At 55.9% G+C, this 23,959-nt stretch overlaps 9 protein-coding genes across 9 annotated transcripts; 2 read left to right on the top strand and 7 right to left on the bottom strand.

The window, feature by feature from the left end:
- Positions 1-1,089: 1,089 nt before the first annotated feature.
- Positions 1,090-1,889, bottom strand: BKA78DRAFT_310163 (uncharacterized protein; the record flags this gene model as incomplete). Its single annotated transcript, XM_066888093.1, has 2 exons — positions 1,840-1,889; positions 1,090-1,791 (listed from the first exon to the last, which is right to left on the bottom strand). A coding segment is annotated over exon 2 (406 nt), but the record flags the coding sequence as incomplete, so codon positions are not given.
- Positions 1,890-1,957: 68 nt separating this feature from the next.
- On the bottom strand, positions 1,958-5,291 carry BKA78DRAFT_330702 (putative DEAD/DEAH box DNA helicase; the record flags this gene model as incomplete). The annotated part of the gene is made up of 7 exons (XM_066889806.1): positions 1,958-2,137; positions 2,187-2,765; positions 2,815-3,141; positions 3,189-3,559; positions 3,606-3,787; positions 3,834-4,569; positions 5,072-5,291. 7 exons carry the CDS (start codon positions 5,289-5,291, stop codon positions 1,958-1,960), a joined length of 2,595 nt encoding a protein of 864 aa, XP_066747050.1.
- An 809-nt stretch (positions 5,292-6,100) lies between these two features.
- BKA78DRAFT_107079 (nucleotide-sugar transporter-domain-containing protein) lies at positions 6,101-7,612 on the bottom strand. The gene is made up of 3 exons (XM_066882189.1): positions 7,548-7,612; positions 6,490-7,497; positions 6,101-6,414 (listed from the first exon to the last, which is right to left on the bottom strand). The coding sequence occupies exons 2-3, from the start codon at positions 7,492-7,494 to the stop codon at positions 6,133-6,135; spliced, it is 1,287 nt and encodes a 428-aa protein (XP_066747051.1). The 5' UTR covers positions 7,495-7,497; positions 7,548-7,612; the 3' UTR covers positions 6,101-6,132.
- An 859-nt stretch (positions 7,613-8,471) lies between these two features.
- On the bottom strand, positions 8,472-9,923 carry BKA78DRAFT_351410 (uncharacterized protein; the record flags this gene model as incomplete). Its single annotated transcript, XM_066891164.1, has 3 exons — positions 8,472-8,936; positions 8,985-9,620; positions 9,672-9,923. 3 exons carry the CDS (start codon positions 9,921-9,923, stop codon positions 8,472-8,474), a joined length of 1,353 nt encoding a protein of 450 aa, XP_066747052.1.
- A 689-nt stretch (positions 9,924-10,612) lies between these two features.
- Positions 10,613-11,481, top strand: BKA78DRAFT_294107 (threonyl/alanyl tRNA synthetase; the record flags this gene model as incomplete). Its single annotated transcript, XM_066886296.1, has 2 exons — positions 10,613-10,615; positions 10,672-11,481. The coding sequence occupies 2 exons, from the start codon at positions 10,613-10,615 to the stop codon at positions 11,479-11,481; spliced, it is 813 nt and encodes a 270-aa protein (XP_066747053.1).
- Positions 11,482-12,131: 650 nt separating this feature from the next.
- BKA78DRAFT_367503 (arylsulfatase) lies at positions 12,132-14,799 on the top strand. Its single transcript, XM_066892604.1, has 4 exons — positions 12,132-12,625; positions 12,678-13,527; positions 13,627-13,900; positions 13,949-14,799. Exons 1-4 carry the CDS (start codon positions 12,273-12,275, stop codon positions 14,344-14,346), a joined length of 1,875 nt encoding a protein of 624 aa, XP_066747054.1. The 5' UTR covers positions 12,132-12,272; the 3' UTR covers positions 14,347-14,799.
- A 189-nt stretch (positions 14,800-14,988) lies between these two features.
- BKA78DRAFT_294109 (3-ketoacyl-CoA thiolase B) lies at positions 14,989-16,462 on the bottom strand (the record flags this gene model as incomplete). The annotated part of the gene is made up of 4 exons (XM_066886297.1): positions 14,989-15,790; positions 15,844-16,205; positions 16,261-16,346; positions 16,432-16,462. The coding sequence occupies 4 exons, from the start codon at positions 16,460-16,462 to the stop codon at positions 14,989-14,991; spliced, it is 1,281 nt and encodes a 426-aa protein (XP_066747055.1).
- Positions 16,463-16,848: 386 nt separating this feature from the next.
- Positions 16,849-18,129, bottom strand: BKA78DRAFT_107121 (uncharacterized protein). The gene is made up of 2 exons (XM_066882190.1): positions 18,020-18,129; positions 16,849-17,875 (listed from the first exon to the last, which is right to left on the bottom strand). Exons 1-2 carry the CDS (start codon positions 18,028-18,030, stop codon positions 17,077-17,079), a joined length of 810 nt encoding a protein of 269 aa, XP_066747056.1. The 5' UTR covers positions 18,031-18,129; the 3' UTR covers positions 16,849-17,076.
- Positions 18,130-19,670: 1,541 nt separating this feature from the next.
- On the bottom strand, positions 19,671-21,307 carry BKA78DRAFT_247498 (calcium/proton exchanger; the record flags this gene model as incomplete). The annotated part of the gene is made up of 4 exons (XM_066884304.1): positions 19,671-19,770; positions 19,897-20,765; positions 20,823-20,948; positions 20,999-21,307. 4 exons carry the CDS (start codon positions 21,305-21,307, stop codon positions 19,671-19,673), a joined length of 1,404 nt encoding a protein of 467 aa, XP_066747057.1.
- Positions 21,308-23,959: the final 2,652 nt, after the last annotated feature.

Genomic DNA, 23,959 nt, shown 5'->3' on the forward strand with positions numbered 1-23,959 from the left:
GCTTGCTTTCCCATGAGATTTTCGAGCCGAAAAAGATGAAAAGAGCAAAAGACCAAGGACAACTCCACTGGGCGTGCGCCTCCAGCAACTGGCAGATTCGATGCAATGCCGTCCGTTCATCCGACATCTCAGCAAATTAGAAAAAAGTTTGATGGCAAAAAGAAAAACAAAGAACAAAAATCCCTCCCTTTCCTCGTGGAAATGCAATCTCTATCCCAGCCGTCGGACTTCATATCGCAGCCGTCGTCGTCGTGGTCGAAGGAATATTAGCAAGATTAGCCAATGTGAGCGTAAATACCACTCCTAAGTCGTTAAAAGGTAGGTTTAGCGAAAATGGTCTCCGGATGAAAGAGTTGGTTCAGACAAGATCGACGTACGCGCCAAATTGCTCGACGAGCCATGGATCCAGTTCGTCGTCGTCGGCGGCGACAATGACAGAGCCATTGGCGGCAACTCTCGGCGCGGGTGGTGCGGGTGGTGCTGCTTCCTCTGCCACGGGAGGAGTCTTTTCCGCGGCGGGCGCTCCTTCGTCGCGTAGGCTCGATAGCGGCTTCCTTTTCACGGCGGACTTCGTCGACGACGTTGCAGTCTGTGGTCTGCTATTTTCCTTGTCGTCTGGATTTTGAGCCTCTTGGCTTTCAGTTTTCACACTCGGACTGCTGGTGCCGTTAAAAAAGAGCGATTTGTCGGTTGCCGACGATGGCTTCACTGACGTTGAGCTGCCGGTTGTCTTGTGCACCTCCTCGCCAGCATGCGGCTCATCCCGCGACTGGCTGTTGGCGGCTTGGGGTTGTCGAGACGCTGCGGGATCGTCGTAGTTGCCCGCCCACTCGAGACCCGCCATGACATGGCCTAGGAGATCGTTGTTCTCCTGAAAAAAGGTATCATCCTCGTCATGATAGTTGGCCATGTCTGGATCCTGACTCGACTCGTCCACAGGCTCCCTGGTGTCAGACTCGATCGTCACGTTTTTTTCGCGTGTTTCCGCTGCCTGGTTTCGCGGCTGCAGGAAGGATAACTGAGGCAAGCTGTCTTTGTCGTAGGTGGTTTTAGTTTTCTTGAGCGTTAGACGCTGTGAAACAGGAGATGTCTCGCTCAGCCGCCGCTTTGCTAGGGGCCCGGGCTGCCGAGAGGTCGGGCTCTCCTGACGTGCATTGGCCGCCGCTCGGCTCGGCGCGCCTGTTAGGTCCATCCGCTCAATCCCGTTTGACATGGCGCCGTTTCTTTTCATTCCAAGAGGCAATTGGGTCAATCTAGACTGTGTCTTCGCCGCCTTGTTGTTGCTAGGTCCATTCCTCGAAATGCTCTTCTTCTCCGAAGCAAGGGATTCATTGTTGCTATTGTTACCGTTGCCGTTGACCTTGGGCGGTTTAGGCGGTTTGTCGACTCCTTCGCGACAACAGATGTGTTTACACGCATTTTTGTCTTTGCACTTGTGATTGCACGCCCATTTGCCGTTCTCCAGCTGCGTCGGCTGCCAGTCGCTTTGCAAGACCGGAGCTTGCTTTTTGCGGAGATTTGTGTCGGCGCTCTTTCCCTTCTTCGTAGTCGAGATGTTCGAGGGTTTGCTATCCGCGTACTCTTCAATGTCGGTCCAGTCGTTCCCCGCAGTCTTCCTGGCTGCCGTTTCCAGATCTTCGTCATCAATTCCACCATCATCAAACTCGTCGCCAACAGCGGTTGGATTGATGGGTGTATTTGAAGCCCGCCGCTTGGAGATGTTCATTTTCAAGCGAGACTGGAGATGAGCCGGCAGCTCCGGTTGAAGCGTGGCATACTTCATGGTACCGGCTGGCAACAGTCAGTTCAAGCTCATCAGCACCCATGGAGTCAACGAACCGATATCGTCACACATGATGTAGCAGTTGATGGACTGATTCATGTCGGTTATGTCTGCTGAGAAGAGCAATTGCTGACCTTGGCCAAGTTTCTGCGCGCTTGACATTATCAGCTGAGCTCATGGAAGGGGATGGTCCACAAACCTGATTCTGCGAAAGTGCACCATCTTGCCGTCACAAGTCTCCGACAGCACACAAATGTAAATTGGTTGCCTATTCCACACGGTAGGTGGTTTCTCATTGACGAAACCAACTTCGGCTCTCAAATTCACAGTCACAGCTTGGTTGTCCCTCAGTTTCTACTCAAAGTTAGCAATTCGAGCTTCGCGGTATGGCGATGAGACTCACAAGGTCAGGCATTTGCCTCAGCCCAACCCTTAGTTTGGGGAAATCTTGAACGGTGGCCAGCAATTTGGTCCCGGCCGGCGGATTCTTGCCCAGAATCATCTCTAGACGATGAGGTTCGTTGTATTCAATTTCGTCGATCGACTTGATTCCAGCGTTGACGAGTTTGCGAACTGAAGCGATGCCAATACTCGGGAGTAGCTTCATCGTCAAGGGCATGTCGTCCCATGCTCTGGAGCTGAGGCTGCGGCAAAATGCTAGAGCATTCCTTGCTGTTTTTGCGTCTTCCCGGTACAGAGCGCAATCGACGATACATCGAAGAAGTCGACGTGCATGTTGAAACACAAGATGTTTGTCTTGCCCATACGAAATTCTCTGCTTCCCCATATCTTCGTTGGCCGGGAGATCGCCTCCGCCCAACTCATTTTGAATGATCAAAGAAACCTTGTGCTCAGGCTGTGCAAGATTGACTTGAATGGGGAACTTGGTCGTGGTTGAAGTGTTGATGATCTTGTACAGAGCCTTGTCGCCTTGGCGGAACCGGACTTCCTTGAACTCTTCGGCCTGGGAGAGAGCAGCGAGCTACGGCTCTGTCAGTGCTTGTCCCGTTAGTCAAATCTGAGCAACTTACAATCTCAGATGTCTTGGCTGCGCGGTTCTCCACCAACCCAAGGAACCTTTTCATTGTTTCAAAGCGAATGCAGTATCTTGCCATGATATCACCGTACTCGGTGACTTCCATCTTTTGGTCCCCTTCGACGAAGTCGTAATTCTTGAGCTCGCTGATGCCCCTGTTGCAGATTTCGACCAAGATCTCGTCCAGGTCTGAGGTATGAAAGAGATCCTGAAGGTTATATTTGCGAGGATTCTTCTCGAGTCTGACGGCAAGAAATGTCCCAGACAGCCATCTACGGGCCGAATAGATGTCGTTGATGGTCTCCAGACTAATCTCTGCATTCTTGAAGGTGTTAGATAACGACCGGGACAGGTAAGGACCCAACTCACAAGATGCTCAATAAGGTTCAAATGCAGCGTGCTTTCAAGCACCTCCTGTCCTGATACCATTTGCTCGTATTTCTTGGCCTTTTCATTTCTGGCCATGATGACTGCAACAGCACTGTCATCAAACTGTGGACGACCGGCTCGCCCTAGCATCTGCATTATTTCAAGGTCAGGATACTCCTTGACCCCCGCGCCCGTGTAGCCGACAGTGTTCTTGATGATGACAAGGTGGCAAGGCAAGTTGACGCCTACGGCCAGTGTTGATGTCGAGCAAATCACACTGAGATCACCCTTCAGATAGGCCTTTTCTACTCCCTGTCTGTCGGGAAGATCGAGGCCCGCGTGGTGGAAGGCAACGCCAGAGGACGCAAAATCTACCAAAGAGTCAGCACAACGCTTCGGAAATCTCGAATGACGCACCTCGGAGCTGAGCGTTCGCAAAAGCTGGCAGAGTTCTCGGCTGATCCCAGTAACGGTTTCGAGGATGGCTTTCAGCCCACCATTTAGCAAGCGCTTTTGCAGACTCCTCGCATGACTTTTTGGTGAAGCAAAACACCATGATTGGCTTTCTCTGCGAGTACTTGGCAACAACATGAGGAAGTCTGAATGGTCAGTGTTTGTCTCGCAAAATCAAGACACCTCACTTACTTGGTGTTCAAGAAACCATCGAAGCCAAACTCGTTCGAGGCATTCGAATACCCAACGACATGCTTCTGGAGCCGGACTGGTCGAAACTCTTCTCCGAAGCGCTCCTTTGCAGCAGGTTGGTCTTGGTTTTGAGGATTCCGTCCGAGCCAAGTTGCAATGTCTGAGAAGTTTGGCACCGTCGCAGAGACGGCAAGAAACCGAACTTCTGAACCAACCGACTTCATTCGAGAAACCACAACTTCAAGCGTTGCGCCGCGATCTTCCTTCAGCATATGGACTTCGTCGATGAGAAACAGCTTGATAAGCTGCATCAATTTCGCATGGTCTTTCCACTTGCGCGTTATGCTGTCCCATTTCTCGGGTGTTGTGACAATGATGTCTGCCGTTTGCACCTCGCGAGTATTGTCTTGGCTGGTGTCTCCTGTGAGCTCCTCCACCTTGAGACCAAGAGGTTCAAATTTCTTCTTCCAATCTTTTTGTCTCTCAGAGCAAAGGGCCTTTGTTGGAGCTTGGTAGACCCCCTTGAACGAACCACTGGAAAGGCCCTTTATGAGTCGCAGAATGGCAAGCTCGAAGATGACCGTCTTTCCGCTTCCAGTAGGAGCGCTGATCACGAAATTGTCACTCGTATTGTACACTGTTTCGAAACTCTTCGACTGGATGGCATTGAAAAGCGGAAAAGGAAATATCGAGCGAAACCGGTCCGGAAGTTCTCTTGTAGACACAAGCTGGATACCTTGGACAGTCGGGGGAGCATTTCGTACTGGTGCTTTTGGTAGCGGCGCTCTAGCGGGCTGTTGTGAAATGTATCCATGCTGGGATTCCTCTTCCGATGCCCATTGGGCGGAAAATGTTGGCTGAGTCTGCTTCCGTTGGCTGGCGCGGAGAGCCGGGCTCGATGGTAGGTCTGAGGAGTCGTTTTTCTGCTCTGGGGAGGGCTGATAGGTAAATTGAGCTGATGAATAGTGTGTTAGCGATGTTCGATTAACTCGGCAGTCCACTCACAAAAGATGTTTCGAGGTGGTGCCGGAGCTGGCTCCCGGTAGTCGTGCTCCAGCTCAGGTCCTCTATCATGCATCCCAAGTGTTCCTCCTGCCGGTGGCAGCGACAGCCTCGCTCTTCCCTGCTGTGCCATGCGGCTGCGATCATTGTGCGCTCTATTCAACAATGCTCGATCTGCCCATGATGAGTCAGTCCTGTGCCAGGCAAATTCCAATCTCTCGCATCTGTCCACTTACCAAAATCATCGTACACGACATCCTCCCCTCCCATGTATGCTTCTTCATGGGCCGACACAAAGGGATTGGAGTTGTATGCATTGGCGTCAGCGTAGTCATCGGTGCCAGTGTATACCGGCTCATGGCGCTGATTGAGGTGCTGCGGGTGCTCAAATCCGTCATAGGATTGTAGGTCGTCGAAAAGGGCGGAGACATGAGGATCGTCGCTGGGCTCCATCATCCTCACACTGTCGATGGCATTCGAATTTGGGAGGAGAGCGTGAAAGTAGACAAAAGCGCGAGGCTGCTCTCAGCAAGCGGCTCTGTAAAACGACGAGATGATGCAAGTACAGTAGTGATGGCAATGAGATGAGACAGCACGAAAGGTGACGGTGAGGTGAGAGTGCGGAGAAAATTTTCAGGTGAGAGAGAAGGTTGTGTGAAGAGTCAAGTTGCAGACTGGAGAAAAGTGGAAGGCACCTCAGCCAGCAGGCGACTGGAGGCAGTGACCTCCCAATCCAGTAATCTCGGTAGATCGACGTCTGGCGCATCAACACCATCGCGAGTGCGCTCCGTCGCAGGGCAGTGCAAGTAGAGCAAAAGACTTTGTCGTAATGGCGTTCAATTCTTAGGTCGTTCTACTCGGTCAGCGTGGAAAGCCCACCGCAGCCCATCATACAGATCCGCGCCGCTGGTAGCGGGCTTCCAAAACGCCTATTCTACGTAAAAGTGTTACCCTCCCACCGCGTTTGTCCCAATCCCTCAAACCCAAGTCGGCTCAAAGCCATCAAGTTCGTACTCCCATGGTATGCTGCTGCAAATCATCTACGCCAACCAGTGACGTGCTCAACAGAACCACACCCACGACTACCACTATCAACACACGAACCCTGTTCAGCTTGCCTCGGATATCAGAGCTCTTTCTGATCTTTCCGTGGCATCGAGCTGCGTATCTTTTGATTTACAACCCAAACGTCATACAGGCCACGACCAGCAGTCAAGTGGTCCGTTCATTCTGAGTTGCCTTATCCTTCTAATTCTCACCGGCTGCGAGGAGCAATGTCCGCATGTGCGCGGAGGCTTCAATCGTCCCTCTTGCCATAATAGCCCTGGCGCTCCATGGTTGGAGTAGTTGGTCGACTCGTGCTGAGCCCCATGTCGCTTCTGCTGGGAGTTTTGAGATGTTGCTTGGACTGCTGTGCCGCGGTACCGGGCGTGACATCAAAGTAGCCATTGTCGCGATCAACAATCGTCTTTTCGTACCCTGCTATGGCGATGGGTGGAGGCGGTCCTGCGCGGCCGTGGCCGTCGTGATTGCTATACAGCCACGTGCTGAATAGTACAATGGAGGTACCGATGACGTACTGCATGCAGGCGAAAGTGCGTCAGAAGCCAAGGTGCCGGAAAACTCGTACTAGCAAAACAAGGTGCACACTTACATGCTTGGTAATGCTGAAATTGAAAAACCACACGCTCGCAAAGCAAGACATGATGATGCTGAAGCTGGTCGCAAAGTTCTTGGCAATGTTGTCGGCGTAGGAGACTACCAGCGCAACGACTACGCCACCGATTGCTTGCATGCCAATGGCCAGCCACACAACCCAAGAGTAGCCAATGAAGAAGCCAAACTTGGCAATGTCTTCGCCGTCATTAAACATGACGCCGAGAAACAAGGCCGGGAACAGCGAGTAAAAGGAAAGTTGTACGTTTCGTATCCACAGACTCGCCTGTGTGTGGCTCTCCTTGAGGATCTTTTCGAAATAGACGCCAGCGAGGCCAGACAATACGCAGGCAGCCACGACGGCTAGTAGTCCCAGAGACGCATTGAGCTGCGGGTTGAGTCGCGCCACGTCCTCGTCGATCCCCTCGTATGTTGCGCTCCTCTTTGTCAAACCATCTGTTGTGCGCCGCATCAACTGTTTCGCGGTGTCGGATCCGAGGTCGCGCAGCTCCTCGATGCTGCGAGGCCAAAACAGGCGATTACTCTCTTCGCGCAAGCTCTCCATGCTCGGTGCCGTGCGACCAGACGGCATCTGCACGATTGCAACGCCAGTCATCAGTAGCAATAGACTGAGCCATTTGCGCAGGCACAGACTCCTGCCAAGAAGCATGACGCTAAAGATGGCCGTCGTCAAAATTTTGAGCTGGTAGGTGACTTGAAAGGTCGCCGCATCCAGGTTACTCACTGCAACATATTGCAGCGTGTTTTGTAATGTATAAAGGAGGGCAGGCACGGCCATTTTCCAGCTGTCGCCAGCAAAGACGGCCGATGTCAGGGCGCTGAAGAGTGTCGTGGCGGGCGACGTGGCTGGCAGCTGGGAAGATATCTCGTATAGTGCCATTGTGAGGGAGATGGATAGCTTGAGGACTTCGTTGAGGAAAACGGCGGTGCTGGTGAAGTATCGACGCGGGCCAGTGAGAGGCATGATGCGCGAGTAGTGCATGATCTGGAGCTCGTCAGTCGGAATTCGGAGAGCAGGTGGAGGGGGCAGCGTACAAGAATAAGGGCAGAGTTTTGAAATGTTAGCTGCAGCTGGTGTTAGCAATTGGCTTTGGCACTGGCAACAGGGGACCGACGGTGATGAGAGATAATGTGCGGAGTTGTACGCCGGCCCAAGTGGCTCCGCGGCGGTCTGCCATGACGCCCATGATGCCTCTTCCCCGGCGGGACGGCTGTGAAGTTGATGGACGCAATTCGGGAGAGAGGGAGAAAGACCAACGAGCGGACAGGCGGGCCCTTGAAGGGGATGGTTGTTGTTTTGTGGAGAGCGGGAGCAGATGGACGCGCGGATGGCAGAAGCTCGGACAGGGACACGGACTTGGTGTTGCAAGACAACGGGCGTCGACCCAAGAAATCAAGGATCCGCCGTCTCTGTCGCCAGGTCGTCGCTTACAACACTTTTTGATTCCTTTTGTTCGCAGCCAGTGTTTCGACGAGCTTACTCGCCATCTTTTAAATCAACTCCCTGACAACCGAACCAACCTGACTGACGGCCGCGGCCCGCACCAGCACCACCACACCTACGTCCGAGCCCGAGCGGGACCTGAGCTTTCCCCGGATTTTCAGCTGACGATGGAGACGACAAACACCACCTGCAATATGGACATGTGCCCATCGATCAGATTTCCGTGCCTGAACATCACCTGCCGCTTATCCACCTCGCCTGCAGCTAACAGCTCCCCCGCCGTCAGTCTCGTGTTGCTACCACTCCGCTAGGGTACGATTGCACCACCATGACAATGACGTCCCACCTCTTGGCCTTGCCGTTTGCCGAGCGCAGATCGAGACAACACGACACACCGCCTGACATGCGCCAAGTCCATGCACCAAACCAATTCCAAGAAACCAGATGAGGAAGAAATCAGGAATACTCGTGCTCTATACATTACGGTTATATGTATGCCAGATGCATCATGTCGCTTACAAGCACAATGTTGGGCCTCCGCTTCCCTTCTTCTCGGCGATTCCCTTGATTCTCTTGCCGCCACCCGGAATCTCTTCAATCAGGATTTGCCTGCCCTCCTTTTCGGCCTTTGTAACCTCTTCCTCCCACGTCGGATAGTCGTTATAACCAACTTCGTTGTCCGGGAATGGGCCGTAGAATCTTGCGCGGTCATAGCCCCGGAATGGAAGCCCCTCTTTCAACCTCTTGACAAAGTCCGGGTTGCTCGTGAAGTAGCGGCCAAACAAGAGAGCATCGTATTTTCCAGCCTCAATCACGCCCCAGCAGTTGGTGTCGTTGAAACCTCCAGCCGAGAAGAACGGGGTCGGCTTGGGACCAGCGTTGAAGATTTCGCGGAAAATCGACAGGTCAATATCGGCGCCGACACCCCACTCGGCGAGCATACTCTCCTTCTCTTCCGTTCCAAAGATTTGCTCGAACCTCTGTTGTCAAGTCAGACACTGTTCCAAAAGCAGTCAGTGGAAACTTACCGGCTCGACGAAGCTGACGTAGGACAAAGCGGGGAGATTCTTCTTCAACTCCCTGCAAAGGTGCCCCCAAGTCTCAAGACGCTGCATGCCGCGAGCTTGGTTGAATGCACCAAATGGCGAGAGCCTGATTGCCAAGTTCTCTTGACCAATCGCCTTTGAAAGCTCGTCCATGAGCTCCAAGACAAACTTGCATCTCTTCTCGGGCGTACCACCGTATTCATCCGTCCGCTTGTTAACGTTGGACAGGAGGAATTCTTCGACAAGGTAGCCGTTGGCGCCGTGCACCTCGACACCGTCGAAGCCGGCTTCGATGGCATTCTTAGCTGCCTGGACAAAGTCTGCGATGGTTTTCTTGATGTGCTCGACGGTCAACTCGATCGGCGGGTGATCGACAAACTTGACTTGCTTATCCGAACCAGGAGGTGGGTACGGGTAGCACTCCTCTGGGTCGTCCCAAAGGACAGCCGATGGAGCGACCGGCTTCATGCCGCTGATGGGTTCGACAGTGGTCCGGCCGGCGTGCCACAGTTGGGCGTAGATGTGGCCGCCTCCGTTGTGCACCGCCTGAGTGACCTTCTTCCATCCCTCGACCTGCTCAGGAAGCCAGATGCCGGCAACTCCCGGCATACCGTTGCTCTACTCAAAAGGTCAACGCCAACGTCGCGGAGAGTATGCTCGGAATCATACCTCCATGCTAGGGGGGATTCCTTCGCTGATGAGGAGGCCGCCATCCGTCGTTCTTTGACGGTAGTGCTCGGCCATCAAGTCCCCTGGGTACCAGATGCGGTTGGGGCTGTCAGCATTGAGAGGGACGCCCCTATTGCGCGTCAAGGGTGCAAGCACCACACGATGCTTCAACTGGATCTTGCCGTTGGCGACATCGAGAGGGGTAAAGAGTGCCGAAGCGGCACCGCGAGGAGGTTGTGCTATTGAACCCATGATTGTCTCTGGGTTGTAGAGCAACGGGGAGAGGTCGTCGTTTTGTTTGTTGGAGAGAAGATGAGATAGGTTATCATGGCCATGGCAAGTCGCCACGAGGAATGCCGAAAGTGGAGCACGCCTTGATCGGCTCGCTTGTAGAAGGGGCGTAGAGTGTCTAGATACCGGGTGCCCGACCCCCACAAGGCAGAAAATGTTGCGTAAGGGGCGTGCGCAGTCCAATTCTAGTATGTATAGGGCCAGCAGAAAGGGAACGGCCACCAGTAGTAGCTTATCAAGGATGTTCCATATTCGACGGCCCGCAGAGACAGGGACGGCAATCTGGGTGCGCAGCTTATTCCCACCACCTGCGCGCTGCGCATCTAAACTGCCGACAACCTAATTGGGGAACTGAACCAGCGTGGCGGGCCAGGACCAGGTGTCCGGAGAATGACAGGCGAGTTGTCTTTTGCGCCCTGTGGAAAATCCGAGCACCCCGATCCTTCAGAAACAGACCTTCAAGTACCTACCACGCACGACGCAAAGTCTCTGGCCGGACGTAAGAAGACCATCTGGTGCGGAAACGCGGGAGACTATAAGGCGAAACCTCCGTCGTTGGCCAAGCTGCGTCCTTGAGTCGACTTTGAGCTACGATATCCAACGTCATTCCAGAGCTGCGTTGCGGAGAACAATAACCGCCTCCTCTCGCAATGGTACGCTCTTCCCCCACCCGATCCTCAAAAACTGAGTTTGTAATCAATCCGATCAGGGACCTTCTCTCGGCAGTCAGCAACAGACCAAGTTGCTTTATCAGCATGATGACACGCTAACGACGCTCTCCACCACGGTCCTTCGCGTCGCACGCGTTTCTGAGCTGCCAGAGACTGACAGACCGCCCTCCAAAGGGAACCCCGAGGAAGAATGGGTGGTTGAGACGGCTGAAACCATTTTCTACGTCAAAGGAGGCGGCCAGCCCAGCGACACGGGCACCATGATGCGCGAAAAGGATGGCGCCTCTTTCGACGTGGTCTCCGCAACGCACGCACCCGACGGAAGGGTCTTGCATCTGGGCCGATTCTCAACCGACAGCTTCGGACCGGGGGACAACGTGCTGCAAAAGATTGATGTCAACCTTCGGACTCTTCACTCCCGCATCCACGACGCAGGTCACATTGTCAGCCTCGCCACTCGCGCCGTCGCGGAAGAGAGCCCCGAGCTGAAGATTCAAGACCTCAAGGCCCAGCATTACCCAGGATCAGCGCATGTCGAATTCCAAGGGCTGATTGACGGCAAGTACAAGGACGCCATCCAAGCCAAGGTCAACGAAATGCAAGAGAAGGATTTGGCTGTCAAGGTGTATTGGTGGACTGAAAAGGAAATGCGCGAGAAATGCGTCTTCGTCGCCGAGTCGATGACAGCCCCCGAGGGCGAGCTGCTGCGTGCCGTCGACATCGAAACCGCAGGAGCTTACCCTTGTGGCGGAACCCATGTTGCGTCTACCAAGCTGTGCGGCAACATCGTAGTGCGCAAGATTAGCAGGTCCAAAGGCACCAGCAGAATCTCGTACGAGGTCAAGTGATGGCGCACGCAGAGATTGAGCTTTGGTGGAAATACGAACGACTGACGAGGAGCACTCATCTTCTAGATGCTATGATGGCATTTCAACAAACCTTGGAATAGAAGTCAAGACATGGAGACGAAAAGCATTTCAACCCTGTAGAAAGAGTGTTAGGAGCATCAAACACCTCTCCACTCATCCAGTGTACAATACGACTGTTTACCACGCGTTGGATGGCTCAATGGATGAAGCATCGGTATTTTGACTACGTTTGAATAGCCTCCGCATCCCGGCACGATACCAGCCCGCCTCGACATGCATCCGCAGCCTTTTTCTGCGACGAGCTGATTGGTCCCCCGCCCTGCTTTTGCTAGCTTACTGGACGTTGTTTCGGTTATTGTTACACGCGGCTGGGAAAAGAGGGCTACTGACGGATGCTTTGCGCAGCATATCATCGCACCTCGATACGAGCAACAGCATACGCGCGAGTTTCACTGCACCGATACTCGATCGTCGCAGGGATTAGCCAGAAAAGGCAATCTGAGATGCCGAGGAGGGGTGCTAGGCCGGAGCACAGTCGAGTCCAACGTCGCTCTTACCACTGCAGCAAACAAGCACGTCAACTGGCCCCCGACGCGCGCCACTGCACACAATCACGACCTGTCAGCCGCATCCCTTTACGCAACCTTAATCAGACGCCGTTAAGCTACCCTGACGTCCTTGCGGTCCGCGCGGAAGCCGTTGACAACAGTAGCTGGAAGCGATCCGGCATCTAGGTACATGTACAAGTAGCCACATTGCGCTTGCTTGCCATGGCTTCCGCCAAGCGACCGAACTTCCTCATCGTCATAGCAGACGATCTCGGCTTCAGCGACACGGGGCCCTATGGCAGCGAGATCCCCACGCCCACGCTGGATCGCCTGGCCGGCGAGGGCGTCACCATGACAGGCTTCCACACGGCGTCGGCCTGCTCCCCTACGCGCGCTATGCTGCTTTCGGGGACTGACAACCACATTGCGGGACTGGGCCAGATGGCCGAGTTTGTTCGCAACCGTCCCGAGTACCATGGCCGGCCCGGATACGAAGGGTACCTCAACTTTCGGGTTGCTGCTCTTCCCGAGATACTCCAGGACAATGGCTATCATACCGTGCTTTCCGGCAAATGGTGAGTAGAATCTGCGTCGTTCACGTGTCCTGGAGCTCAACACTCACTCCAGGCATCTCGGACTCAAAAAAGAACTGTCGCCTCATGCGCGAGGCTTCGACAAGAGTTTCGTGTACCTCGCCGGAGCCGGAAACCACTACAATAACGAGCCGCAACTGGGCGACCATCCTTTCCAATCTCCATCAGTCAACGGCGACGGCCTGTGGATGCACAACGACCAGTTCCTCGACCGCAAAAAGGACCTCCCGGCCGACTTTTACTCCACCACCACCTTCTGCGACAAGATGATAGATTTTTTGCACGAACGCACCGCTGAGGAAAAGGGAAAGCCCTTTTTTGCTTACCTCGCCCTCACCGCACCTCACTGGCCTCTGCAAGCGCCCCGAGAGACGATTGCCAAGTACCGTGGCAAGTACGATGCAGGCCCCGAAGCACTGCGCGCCGCGCGTCTGGCGGCTCTCAAAGCGCGTGGTCTTGTCCCTCCAGACGTGTTCCCTGCCCCCATGGTCGGCGCCGTGAGCAAAGAGTGGGACGCCATGAGCGCGCAAGAGCGCGCCGAGTCGTCACGGCGGATGGAAACGTATGCCGCCATGGTCGACCTGATCGACGCGCACCTGGCCCGCGTGCTGGCGACGCTCGAGGCCACGGACGAGCTGGACAACACATTCGTCTTCTTTTGCTCGGACAACGGGGCTGAGGGCAAGCTGCTCGAGAGCTTGCCCATGATGGCCGGCACGCCACTCGTCGAGTGTATTCGCCGCTTCTACGACAACTCGCTCGACAACATCGGTGCTGCAGATAGCTTCGTGTGGTACGGGCCGCGCTGGGCCGCAGCCGCGACAGCGCCCTCGCGTGGGTTCAAGGCGTGGGCCACCGAGGGCGGCATCCGCTGTCCGGCGATTGTACGGTTCCCGCCGCTTGTTGCGCCACCGCCCCCTGATGCTACCCCTGCCGCTGCAGCTACAGGTACCCCTGAAGAGTCCTCCTCTCCGGAGCAGAAGCGCAGGCGAAATCACATCGTCTCGCACGACTTCACCACGGTCATGGACATGCTGCCCACGCTGCTCGACCTCGCGCAGATCGCGCATCCCTACCCGTCGCGCTTCCGCGGCCGCGACATCGTCGCTCCGCGCGGCGTCTCGTGGGTGCCGTACCTGCGGTCCTTGTCCGCCGTCCACTCGCATTCTTCCTCGTCGCACACACTGCCGTCGCAATCTGAACCCCTCCAACCCAATGAACAACAACCCTCATCATCAGGATCGACCTCGCTACCTCGTCGCCACTCCTCGTCCTCCCCAACTCAACCAGCGATTTCAACACCAGCCGCACCGCAAATCCTCCCCCCACACTCGGACACATCCACCACGACGGGCTGGGAGCTCTTCGGCCAACGCGCCATCCGCCGCGGCCGCCACAAAGCCGTCTACATCCCCGCGCCGCTGGGCAGCGGCTTGTGGGAGCTTTTCGACGTCGAGGCCGATCCGGGAGAAGTGTGCGTGTTGGCGAGGAGGGGGAGGGGAGGATGGGAGGAGGGTGGTGAGGGGTTGGAGGAGAGGCAGGGTGGGACAGGGGGCAAGGGTGAGGGCGAGGGAGAAGACGAACAACACGAAAGGATACTCCAAGAGCTTTTGGACGAGTGGGTCAAGTATGAAGACGAGACCGGCCTCTACGATCCGGATCCGTTGGCGGGCGAGGGCGAGGGCGTGGGCGCGTATGTCTGATTGTGGTGGCTTCCTCTCCTTGCCTCTCATCTCTTTCTCCTTTCTCTTTCCTCTGCCCCCCTCTCCTCCCCCTCTCCTCTCCTCTCGGCCTTGGATACATGGATGCAATGCGACGCAACGTAGTGGGTAGATTTTTGGATGGCGGGTTCTCCTTGATACGATACAACACGAGAGGAAGAAGGGGGAAACGTGATGACAAACGGAAATAGGTGGTGGCGGCCGGCGGTAGAAAGGAAGACTGTGGGATACATGCAAGATTGATCATGTACACACAAACGTATCTAGCGGGTTAGACTACACCACCAGGACGAATGAATGCACGAAATCATGACGCAAGCGAGCGAGCAAGCAAGTGTGGGCAAAAGAGTAAAACCAGATCGGCAAGAGTACAACACACAGGAATATGGCGAGTGTGGTATGTATGTATGCATGCAGTAAATGGCATCATCAGATCCCAACTGCTGCCGAGGGCCATGATGGTCGATGGATCTGTTCCGACTCACTTTTGATTGCACACCAAACCAGATGTGGGTCCAGCAATAGATCATGGGTAGATCAAATCTTATGCCATCCATGTACACGTAAAGTAAACTAAGATAGAGCTCGCCAGACCCCACGCTCCCATCTCCTCTCATGACTCCCCTACTCAGCGACCCAGACCGCCGCCATGCCCATGCCGGTTCCAATGCACATGCTCGTAACGCCAATGCGCTCGCCGCGACGCTTCAGCTCATACAGCAGCGTACTGACCTGCCTCGCGCCGGTGCAACCCAGGGGGTGGCCAAACGCAATGGCGCCGCCCTTGGGGTTGACCTTGTTGACGTCGATGCCGAGCTCCTCGACGCAGAAGAGGCACTGCGAGGCAAAGGCCTCGTTGATCTCGTAGACGTCGACGTCGGCCGTCTGGAGGCCCGTCTTGGCCAGCGCCACGGGGATGGCCGCCGCGGGGCCCACGCCCATGAGCAGCGGCGGCACGCCCACGATCGAGGCTTGCACAAACTTGCCCAGGATTTGCTGCCCCAGGCGTTGGGCGGTGCTGCGCTTCATGAGCAGCACGGCGGCGGCTCCGTCGCTGATTTGCGACGCGTTGCCCGCGTGGATGCTGCCGTCCTTTGCGAAGGCGGGCTTGATCTTGGCGAGCGACTCGGGAGTCATGCCTTCGCGAACGCCGTCGTCGCGGGACACGGTGATGCGGCGCTCCTCGTCCGTCTTGGGGTCGACGAAAAGGATGTTGTCCAGCGGTGCGATTTCTTGGTCGAAGAGGCCCTTCTTTTGCGCGTCGACGGCCTTTTGGTACGACGCCGCCGCAAAGGCGTCTTGCTTGGAGCGCGGGATCTTCTTGTCCTTGGCCATGGCTTCGGACAGGACGCCCATGGGCACGGTGCAGTTTTTGGACTCGGGGATGCTGTTGAGCAGGTCGGAGAACTCGGTGACGGCTTGCGGGCTATACTGGTGTTAGTCTAGACGCCCAACAGGGAGGCATCGGGGGACACTGACCCGTACTGCGTGCTCATGCTCTCCACACCCGCACCGATGCCCACCTCAATCATGCCGCTGCGAATGGCATTCGCAATGTCAACACACGCCTGCAGCCCACTGCTACATTGTCTGTTCAAGCTCTTGACGGCGCTCGTCGTCGGGAACCCAGCCGCAATGGCCGCGGCGCGGAACTCGGTGGCGCCGCCGCCAGGCGCAAGCACCGTGCCGACAGCAATGTCCTCGACAACCTTGGGGTCGATCTTGGAGCGCGCAATCAGGTTCTTGAAGGCGCCGTAGAGCAGGTCGGAAGCTTGCGTGTCCTTAAAGCCGCCGCGGCCACCCTTGGTGATGGGCGTGCGCAGCGCGCATGTCACGACGATCTGGAGCGCCGAGTCAGTTTGCTGCTCCGACGTGCTGTTCAGGCCCTGGACTCACATCATCGGGGTTCTGTTGCAGAATGGCCTGCTTGCCCTGCGGAGTGGAAGACAGATGGTCGGTGACCTGTGTGAGCCGCTCCTGTGCTGCACCGCGCATCAGCATGTGTCTGCCCATCCCTCGCATCCCGACCAGCTCGAGCTCCCCACACCCAATAGCAGATCCACGTACCCTTGCGGTTGCTTCCAGTTTGGTTGGCCATTTTGGTAGAGGTAAAAGGGGGTTCGAGAGATGAAAGATGGAAAAATGGGGGTATTCGGGAAGCAAAGCTGTTTTGTGAGAGCAGAAGAAGTGTACGCGCGAAAGAAGAGGATGGTCGTCGAGCTGGGCTGATCATACCGAGGCTCGCCGCATGTGGCATAGTGGCCTCGGTGCCGGCTGACTAAGGGCTCTTTCACATGAAGAGATGTGGGGTGGACCACTCAAGAGCCGCAGATTGCGTCACGGCCCTCAGCCAGCTGACTCTGGGGTTTTCAGTTTGCCGATGATTACTCGTGGTTGTTCGGCAACAAGTCCATGCGGCAGCTTTTGCTCTCGGCTGTAAATAAGCGCCAAACGTACATAGTGTCTTTTGCTGCAGAAAATCATCAGCCTGCAGCAACACCATCTACCTCTGTCCCAATATTTCCTCCCAGAACCAAACGCCACGCTGTCCGTTGTCAGCAGGCCCAACGCCCGCTTGATGCCACGGTGAAAGATGTTCCCAAAACCGCCCGTCCGATGTGGGCAACCGGAACGAAGCATCAAAAAACAAACCAGGAAGTACACTCCAGGTATATTCCCCAAAAGACGAATGCAAATGTCTGCCCAGGCGATTTACCGCCGACTCTCCTCGTCCCTCAGCCTGCGCTCCAACTCATCCGCCACGCTCTCCCTTTGCACTTCCTCGTAATCCGGCGGCGGCTCCGCTGGGGGGTCATAATTGTCGGCAGGCTTGGGCGCAGCAGCAGCCACACTATCCGGACTGCTGGTGCCCAGGCCACTATCCCTGCCAGCTTCCGCCGTCGCTGTCGCCGCCGTTGTTGCTGGGTGGGGTGCGGGAGGCGCGGAGGGCGCATCCATCGGAGGCGGGGGTTCGTATGCGGGCAGCTGGTCGAGGTGGACGGCTTCCAGGTTGACGCCGCCAAATGCGCCAGGCCCGCGGAGGCTGTCGTTCTCCGTATACTGGCCACTCTCGCGCGCGACCTCGACGGCTTGCTGCAGGCGCTCCTTGATGCGCCCAAAAGTTGTGGTAAAGTCGTATGCGCCGCCGTCCTTGAAGGTGAGTTTGAGCTCGAGCTCGCTGTGTTGTGGAGGAATGTTGCCGCCAGGTACCGGTCGAACGAGGGCCAGCCAGTAGTTGGCGCCCCAGAGCGGCGTCACGACATGGGAGTCGCGGAGGTTGAGGATGAAGGCGGCGAAGGATTGTAATTGCGGTGTCGGTTTCGCTGGGAGGTAGACGACGCGTTGGTTGGTGATGTAGACTGTGCCGGCGCTGCTGGACAGTGAAAAGGGTTCGTGGCCTGGGAACTTGTTCTTCGACTGGAGCGACAGGGAGGTCCGCGGTGATGACTTCCAGAGGTGTTGCTCTCCCGGGAGCAGAGCGAAGCCGTCTGGCTCGGCGAGCATAACCCAACTGACATTGTTAGTACGAGCCATTCCTTTCAAGTAAGGGGAGGCGGTGCGGATCCCAAGCGCAGGGACTGGAAATGCGTAGCTGCCGGTGCAAGGATTCGGGCAAGCAGTCGAGCGGAGGCGCCGTGTTGTTGGGATTACTCACTTGAGAGACATGGTGACGAGTGCGGTCAGATCGTTGTGGATTTTTTGATTGTTGCAATTGTGAAGGCCAGTCGGTGAGAGGGTCAAAAGTCTGTGTGTCGAGAAAGTTCGAGTAGTAAGATGAGGTAGGTGGTGGATTAGTTTAGTGGAAGAAGTGTGGAGGGAAGCATGCAGCGGGACGCCAACTCGGGTCCGTGCACGCTGCACGACCTCACCTCAGTTCCGGGCCGCCCAGGTCTGGCCTTCTGCAGCCTTCTGTTGCGTGCTGCTCCGGCTTGTCCAAAATAAGATATAATCTGCGGCTACAGCGCCAATTGCCAGCTCACAGCAGCTTTAATCTTTGCACACTCCAGCTATAAGCGCTTCCCCAAACTCCGCTCAGCTCCGTTTCCAAAGCTTGCGTTGAAGCTGTGTCTTACTTCACTCTCAAGCAACTACTCGCTACACAGCGGACGAGAGTTGCGTGTGCTTGCACATGGCTCACAACGTGGACGAATGAATCGCTAGGTCGCTGACCAAGAGAAAATGGAAGAAAAAGCTCAAAGTCAGCACCAATCGTTGAATGCTGACAGACAAGGTGGACGAGCAGACGGAGTTTGAACGGCGCGCGGCGGACGGAGACAGCGAACCATTTCGACCCGACGGAGCCCGGCAGCGACCGAATGCCGGACGAAAGGTGAAGGGGTGCTCCCTGGAGGTGTCGACGGCCTCGATACGAAATACTGGGTACCTACCTTAGCTGGGAGCTTTGGTCAAATAGGTACGAGGTCACTGCTGCAGCAAGACGGCCCAACTCACGAGCTTTCATGTTCGAAGGTCCCCTTTCTCCAGAAAACCACGTTGATTTCATCACATCGATTGAGGCACTTGCGCACCAGACTACGGCCAAGCTACACGTACGGATTCCCGCCTCATAGCATCTGCCCTTGGTTTCTCTCGCCGTCTTTCCCTCTCTCCCCTCTACCTCATCTTGCGCTCCCTGCCCGCCAGGGAGCCATCATCCCATAGCACGGGCAACCAAACAGCACCCAAGCGACTAGTTTGCTCCCCGTATATACAATCAACCAACTCGCTTCGCTCCCTTTCAAAATCGCCCATATTCAGCCGTCAAAAAGAGCACAGCAATCAAAAAGCAGCGCAAATAGTGATAACGCGGATCAAAAGCAGCCGCAAAGGGAAGGACGGAGAAGACGAGTTGACATACAAAAGGGGCAGAATCGACGGAGATGGGAATAGGAGGAAAAGACAAAAGAAAGTTGACAAGGTAGAATCGACGCAAGACGACGAAACAAGCAAGACTAGACATACAAGCGCCGCTGACGCCACCAACACACGATTCGCTCGGACTAACACACAGCGCACAACGCGGACGAAACGCAAACAGACAGCAACCGGTTACTGGCTACCATTCGGGAAACGCGCGTGGCCAAGGGTTCTATCAAACAATACGGAGAAGTGAATCGCAAAGACGTAGTAGTAGTAGGAATCGCGCGACGGCGGCACAAAGGCAGCCATGTCCAAGACCGAAGAAGCAGCAGAAATTTTCCATTTTTGCTGCTTATAGACTAGGGCGACGTTGTAGCTACCTAGTCTAGCGGTGGGCCTCGATGGGCCCTCGGTCTGCGCGTTCGGCACGTAGGTGGGCAAGGCGTTTACGCAGCGGCGCAGCCAGCGAAGACAGACTTGACAAGGCCGGTGATGTCGCCAGCGTTGTCGGGGTAAACGTAAAAGGCGACGGCGATGATGATGTAACTGGTGTCTGTGTCAGTACATCGTGTTTCAAGCTTCTCCTGCTGTGACCAAGACTTGCATGCGCGCATGCAGCACAAGCGAGGTAGAACAGGAATGAAAAAGGGGGCTGCAAAAATGTATACTCACGTTCCAATGCACATGGCGCCCTCGAGGTAGTTGCTCTTGCCGTCTTGGATCAGGTAGTTCATGACCAGGACGCTGACAAAGAAGACGACCGTCTCGAATGTCTGGAAGTGCAGCGTCATGGGGATTCCCATGATCCAACCAAGCAGGACGAGCGCGGGCGTCACAAACAGCGCAATCTGCATGCTGGAACCAACCGCAACGTTGATGGCCAAGTCCATCTTGCTCTTGTAAGCCACGACAACGGCTGTGACGTGCTCGGCCGCGTTGCCGACAATGGGAAGCAGAATCAAACCGATGAAAGTCTTGGAAATGTGCGCCGTCTGCACGATGCTGTCGATGCTGTCCACTAGGTATTCGGCGCACACGGCAACCATGACGGTGATGACCACCAACGTGAAGCTAGCGGCCAATGGGCCCAGGGTCTTGCCCTCTGGTCCTTCCTCTTCCTCCTCCTCCTGAGCTGGAGCAGCCTCCTGCCGCTGCGCCTCAGAGTCTTCCTGCCGCCGCGGCGGGTCTGCCAGGAAAAGGCCGGCATGCGACACGAGCTGAAAATAAAGGTACAGGATGTAGAGGATCAGCAGGATGATGGCGGTGCCGTGCGAAAGGACGAGTATGTGCTGTTCGCTCTCCTTATCGGATCCAGGCAGCACGGAGTAGAGAGTGGCAGGAATGATGAGCGAGGCGCACGCCACAGCCATCAGCGACGACATGGTCGATGCAACGGTCGAGTTGAATTCTTGTTCGGATTGGCTCAAGCCGCCGGCGAGGAAGCAGCAGCCAAGGACGAGGAGGCTGTTGGAGAGGATGGAGCCCAACATGCTGGACTGCACGATGCGTATTTCGCCATTCTTGAGAGCGACGATGGAGACCTAAGCGCGCACATTCAATTAGTCAAGTTGCGATTCCACGCGCGCGCGCAAACTCACAATCAGTTCGACAGCATTTCCAAAGGTCGCATTCATCAAACCGCCGATAGTTTCTCCAAGCTTGGCCGACAGCTCCTCCGTCGCAAAACTCAACAGGGCGGCAAGGGGGACGATGGCGACAAAGTTCTGCGCAGAGGTAAGCTTTGATTTCGCGACACGGAGTTGCGCCAGCATACGAGGCAAAAGACGACAGTGGGAGACCAGTTCAAGGCGCCGGAAATTATGCCCAACGGCACAAAGACAAGCAGCACATTGACGTAGTTGCTGGCCAGCACCTGCCAGGCGGTGTAGGAGACGAGGCCGCCGTAGCGCACGTAGGAACGGTGATCATGATGACCCCAGGGCTCGGGCTCGTGATGGGCGTTGGATGAGGCTCGACCCAAGACGCCCCCGATCAGGGGAGTGACCTCGGAGACGACAGAGGCGGTTCCGTTCTCGCCAGGGGTGTGGTGATTGCCGCCGTTGGCATGAGCTGGCGGCGACATGTTCTGGTTGTTGGATGAAGACGGGTTCAAGTCGCCGTACTTGCTGGAGTGGCGGCGGTGGAACTTTTGCAAGGCACCTTTGTAGAAGACTGTGGAGGATGACCAATGGAAATCAGCATTTCCCAAAGCGCGGGTGGCTGTCGGGGGGATGTGACGGGAGGAATCTTGGGGGCAGCCAGGACCCTTGATGTAGTCGGTGACACAAAGATGTAGGAGGGAAAAGAGTTTTGAGTTGGAAAAGCAGGGGAGGATGGGGACGAGGAAGCTGTGGATAATTGATTCCCAAGGAACAGGCAGGGACCCAGCGGTTTAGTTGATGCCAAGGCGACCCTAATGTGTGGGTGATGTCGGAGGAGGACAAAGAGGAGAGGCGGGATGGCGTGTGGGCTGGACGAATGCAAGGTCACTTTACATACCCATGGTGGCTTGCAGAAAAACCAATGCAGACAGATAGAGTCACGGTGTCCGGGCGGATCGAAGCGGGATGGGCTTGCTTGGGAATTGGTGATGGGATGAGTGAGATGAGCACCCGTCAGGTGGAATTCCGAATCGAGAGCCACTGGGGAGGCGGTGCAGTGCAGTGGTGGATGGGCGGAGATGCGGGCGGGCGGCCGGGCAGATGCAGACGGTTTCGTGGTTTAGTTGCAGCGAGGCTTGGTGAGTGAGCAGTCCGGTGATGAGAAGAGAGGGAGGGCGGCGGGGAGAAAGACGGCGGAAAGCAAACAGATGGAGGCACTTCAAAGCGGTGATGCCACAGATGCAGCTCACGACAAGGGACTTGGCCAATGGGGAGGCGACATTGCAGTGCTCGCTTGGCAAAGGGGCTGTGCAAAAAAGACGCCTCATTCCATCATGAGTGACTGAATGACGGCCTACGTGGAGAATTACTGATTGTCCAAGTTTCCAGTGAGCACGCACATGTCAGAGACACGTCGATAAAATCAAAAACAAGAAACCTGCCCTGCGCTGTTTTCCCCCCTCCCACGTCAACCAAACACTCCCTCAACCTCAACACCACCTCGACCCACCTTTTCGACACACCTCGCCTGTCTCAACTCTATGTGACCCAGCGACCAGTCATCCCGCATCGCCAACACCATGACGTGCCCGCCCATGTGGGAGCTGCCCGTATCTACACACCCTGCAATGTCGTCTACGACGCACGTAGCTGCAGACTGCCGAGCCCATCCTTCGCGTACCTGTCAACCGTCCTTCGCGCCCACGTTTTCGGATAATTTAAACTGCAAATCCTGACTGCAGCCGAGGATCGTCGCCAAGCAAGCGGAGAGAACAACCCATCTCACTACTCGACCATCCGCCGCCAAACGACATCCCCTTAACCCAAACAGGTAGGTAGGTGGATAGCAAGCACTGCGCGCCGAGACATGTCCTCAACCCCCGGTTAGATGAGTGTGGCGAAGTACATAAAACTGCCAGCCATCTCTATTTACCAGCACCCGTCTCGCTTTGCTACGCTATCCCTCGCATTTTGTTCTTTCACCACTACCACTCCTTCTCACCCACCGCTCCGCTCTCCAGCGGCCGCCGACAAAGCGCGCGGTAAAAAGTGGCCGAGTAGTGCCTTGTTTACCGCCTCACCGTCCTTTTGCGCTCGATGCACCCGTTATCCCGCTCCAAGACCGTCGCCACATGAAATCCACGACAAGGCGCAGTGCGCGCAGTCAGTCCGTTCGGACACTCAGTCGGCGGGCGCTTTCCTGTGGTGGAGGTGCACAAGTTTGCGGGGTAAAGCTCCATGTCGCCGCCAGCAGTCCGATTACGCCGTTTGCGTTTCGTTGGCCGGTGAATGCCGTCGACTGCTGCGGTGCGGTGCGGCCTTTAGGCAGAGCGCGCGAGCAGCAGGCAGAGCGAGGCGGGCCAAACGCCGCTGCGCAAAAAGTAAGCTGCGTTATCTTTCTTCTCGTCTCAGTGTCAGTCTGCCTGTGCCATGGCACGATTGACGCACATGTCTACTGCCTGCGCTGCGCATCATAATCAGTTGCGTCTATCTGCGCCTGCCGCCGGATTGCTGAGGACGAAAACGAGTCCCCGAAGACGAGTCCGGCCGAGGGGGGGCGAGTCATTATGTGCTTCACCTCAGCCTCGCAAATGCCCAGCCTGGGACAAGCAAAGTAGGCAGCCCAGCGGAAAGCTTCGACCAGGCGGAGGGCGAGTAAGTGGCGCAGTAGGGCAGATGAACGGGGTCGGTGGTGAGCGGAGTGAGCCATCTCGAGATTCTCACTCGGTACGTATCCAAAAAGGTCTGTCAGCCTCCGTTGGCTCCATTAGTTGAACTCCCCGCCGTGCCTTCGGAGTATGACAAAGATACCTCAGCCAAGGTACCTCGTTCGTATATTGGTACCTGCCCAGGTGAGAGGAGGGGCTAAGCAGACACGGGGCTGAAGTGAAGGTCCGGGAGGCCAAGGCTGATGATGACATAACAGTCGTGGTGAGGAGGCTGAGACTGAGGCTGGTAACACTTGGCTCTCGCTTTCGTCATTATTGACTCGTCTCGCCGCCGAAATTTGGCCTGAGGCCATAGTCACAATGGTAGAGGCCGCGGAGCAGGCGGCGTCTATCGCGGCCTGAGTCCAGCGGGTGGGTGGGTAGGAAATGCTGGCTGTGAGATGCGCCAGGTTCAGTTCGGATGCT

The sequence above is a fragment of the Phyllosticta capitalensis genome (assembly GCF_038381095.1).
Source record: "Phyllosticta capitalensis strain CBS 128856 chromosome Unknown BKA78scaffold_3, whole genome shotgun sequence".
Lineage (NCBI taxonomy): Eukaryota > Fungi > Ascomycota > Dothideomycetes > Botryosphaeriales > Phyllostictaceae > Phyllosticta > Phyllosticta capitalensis.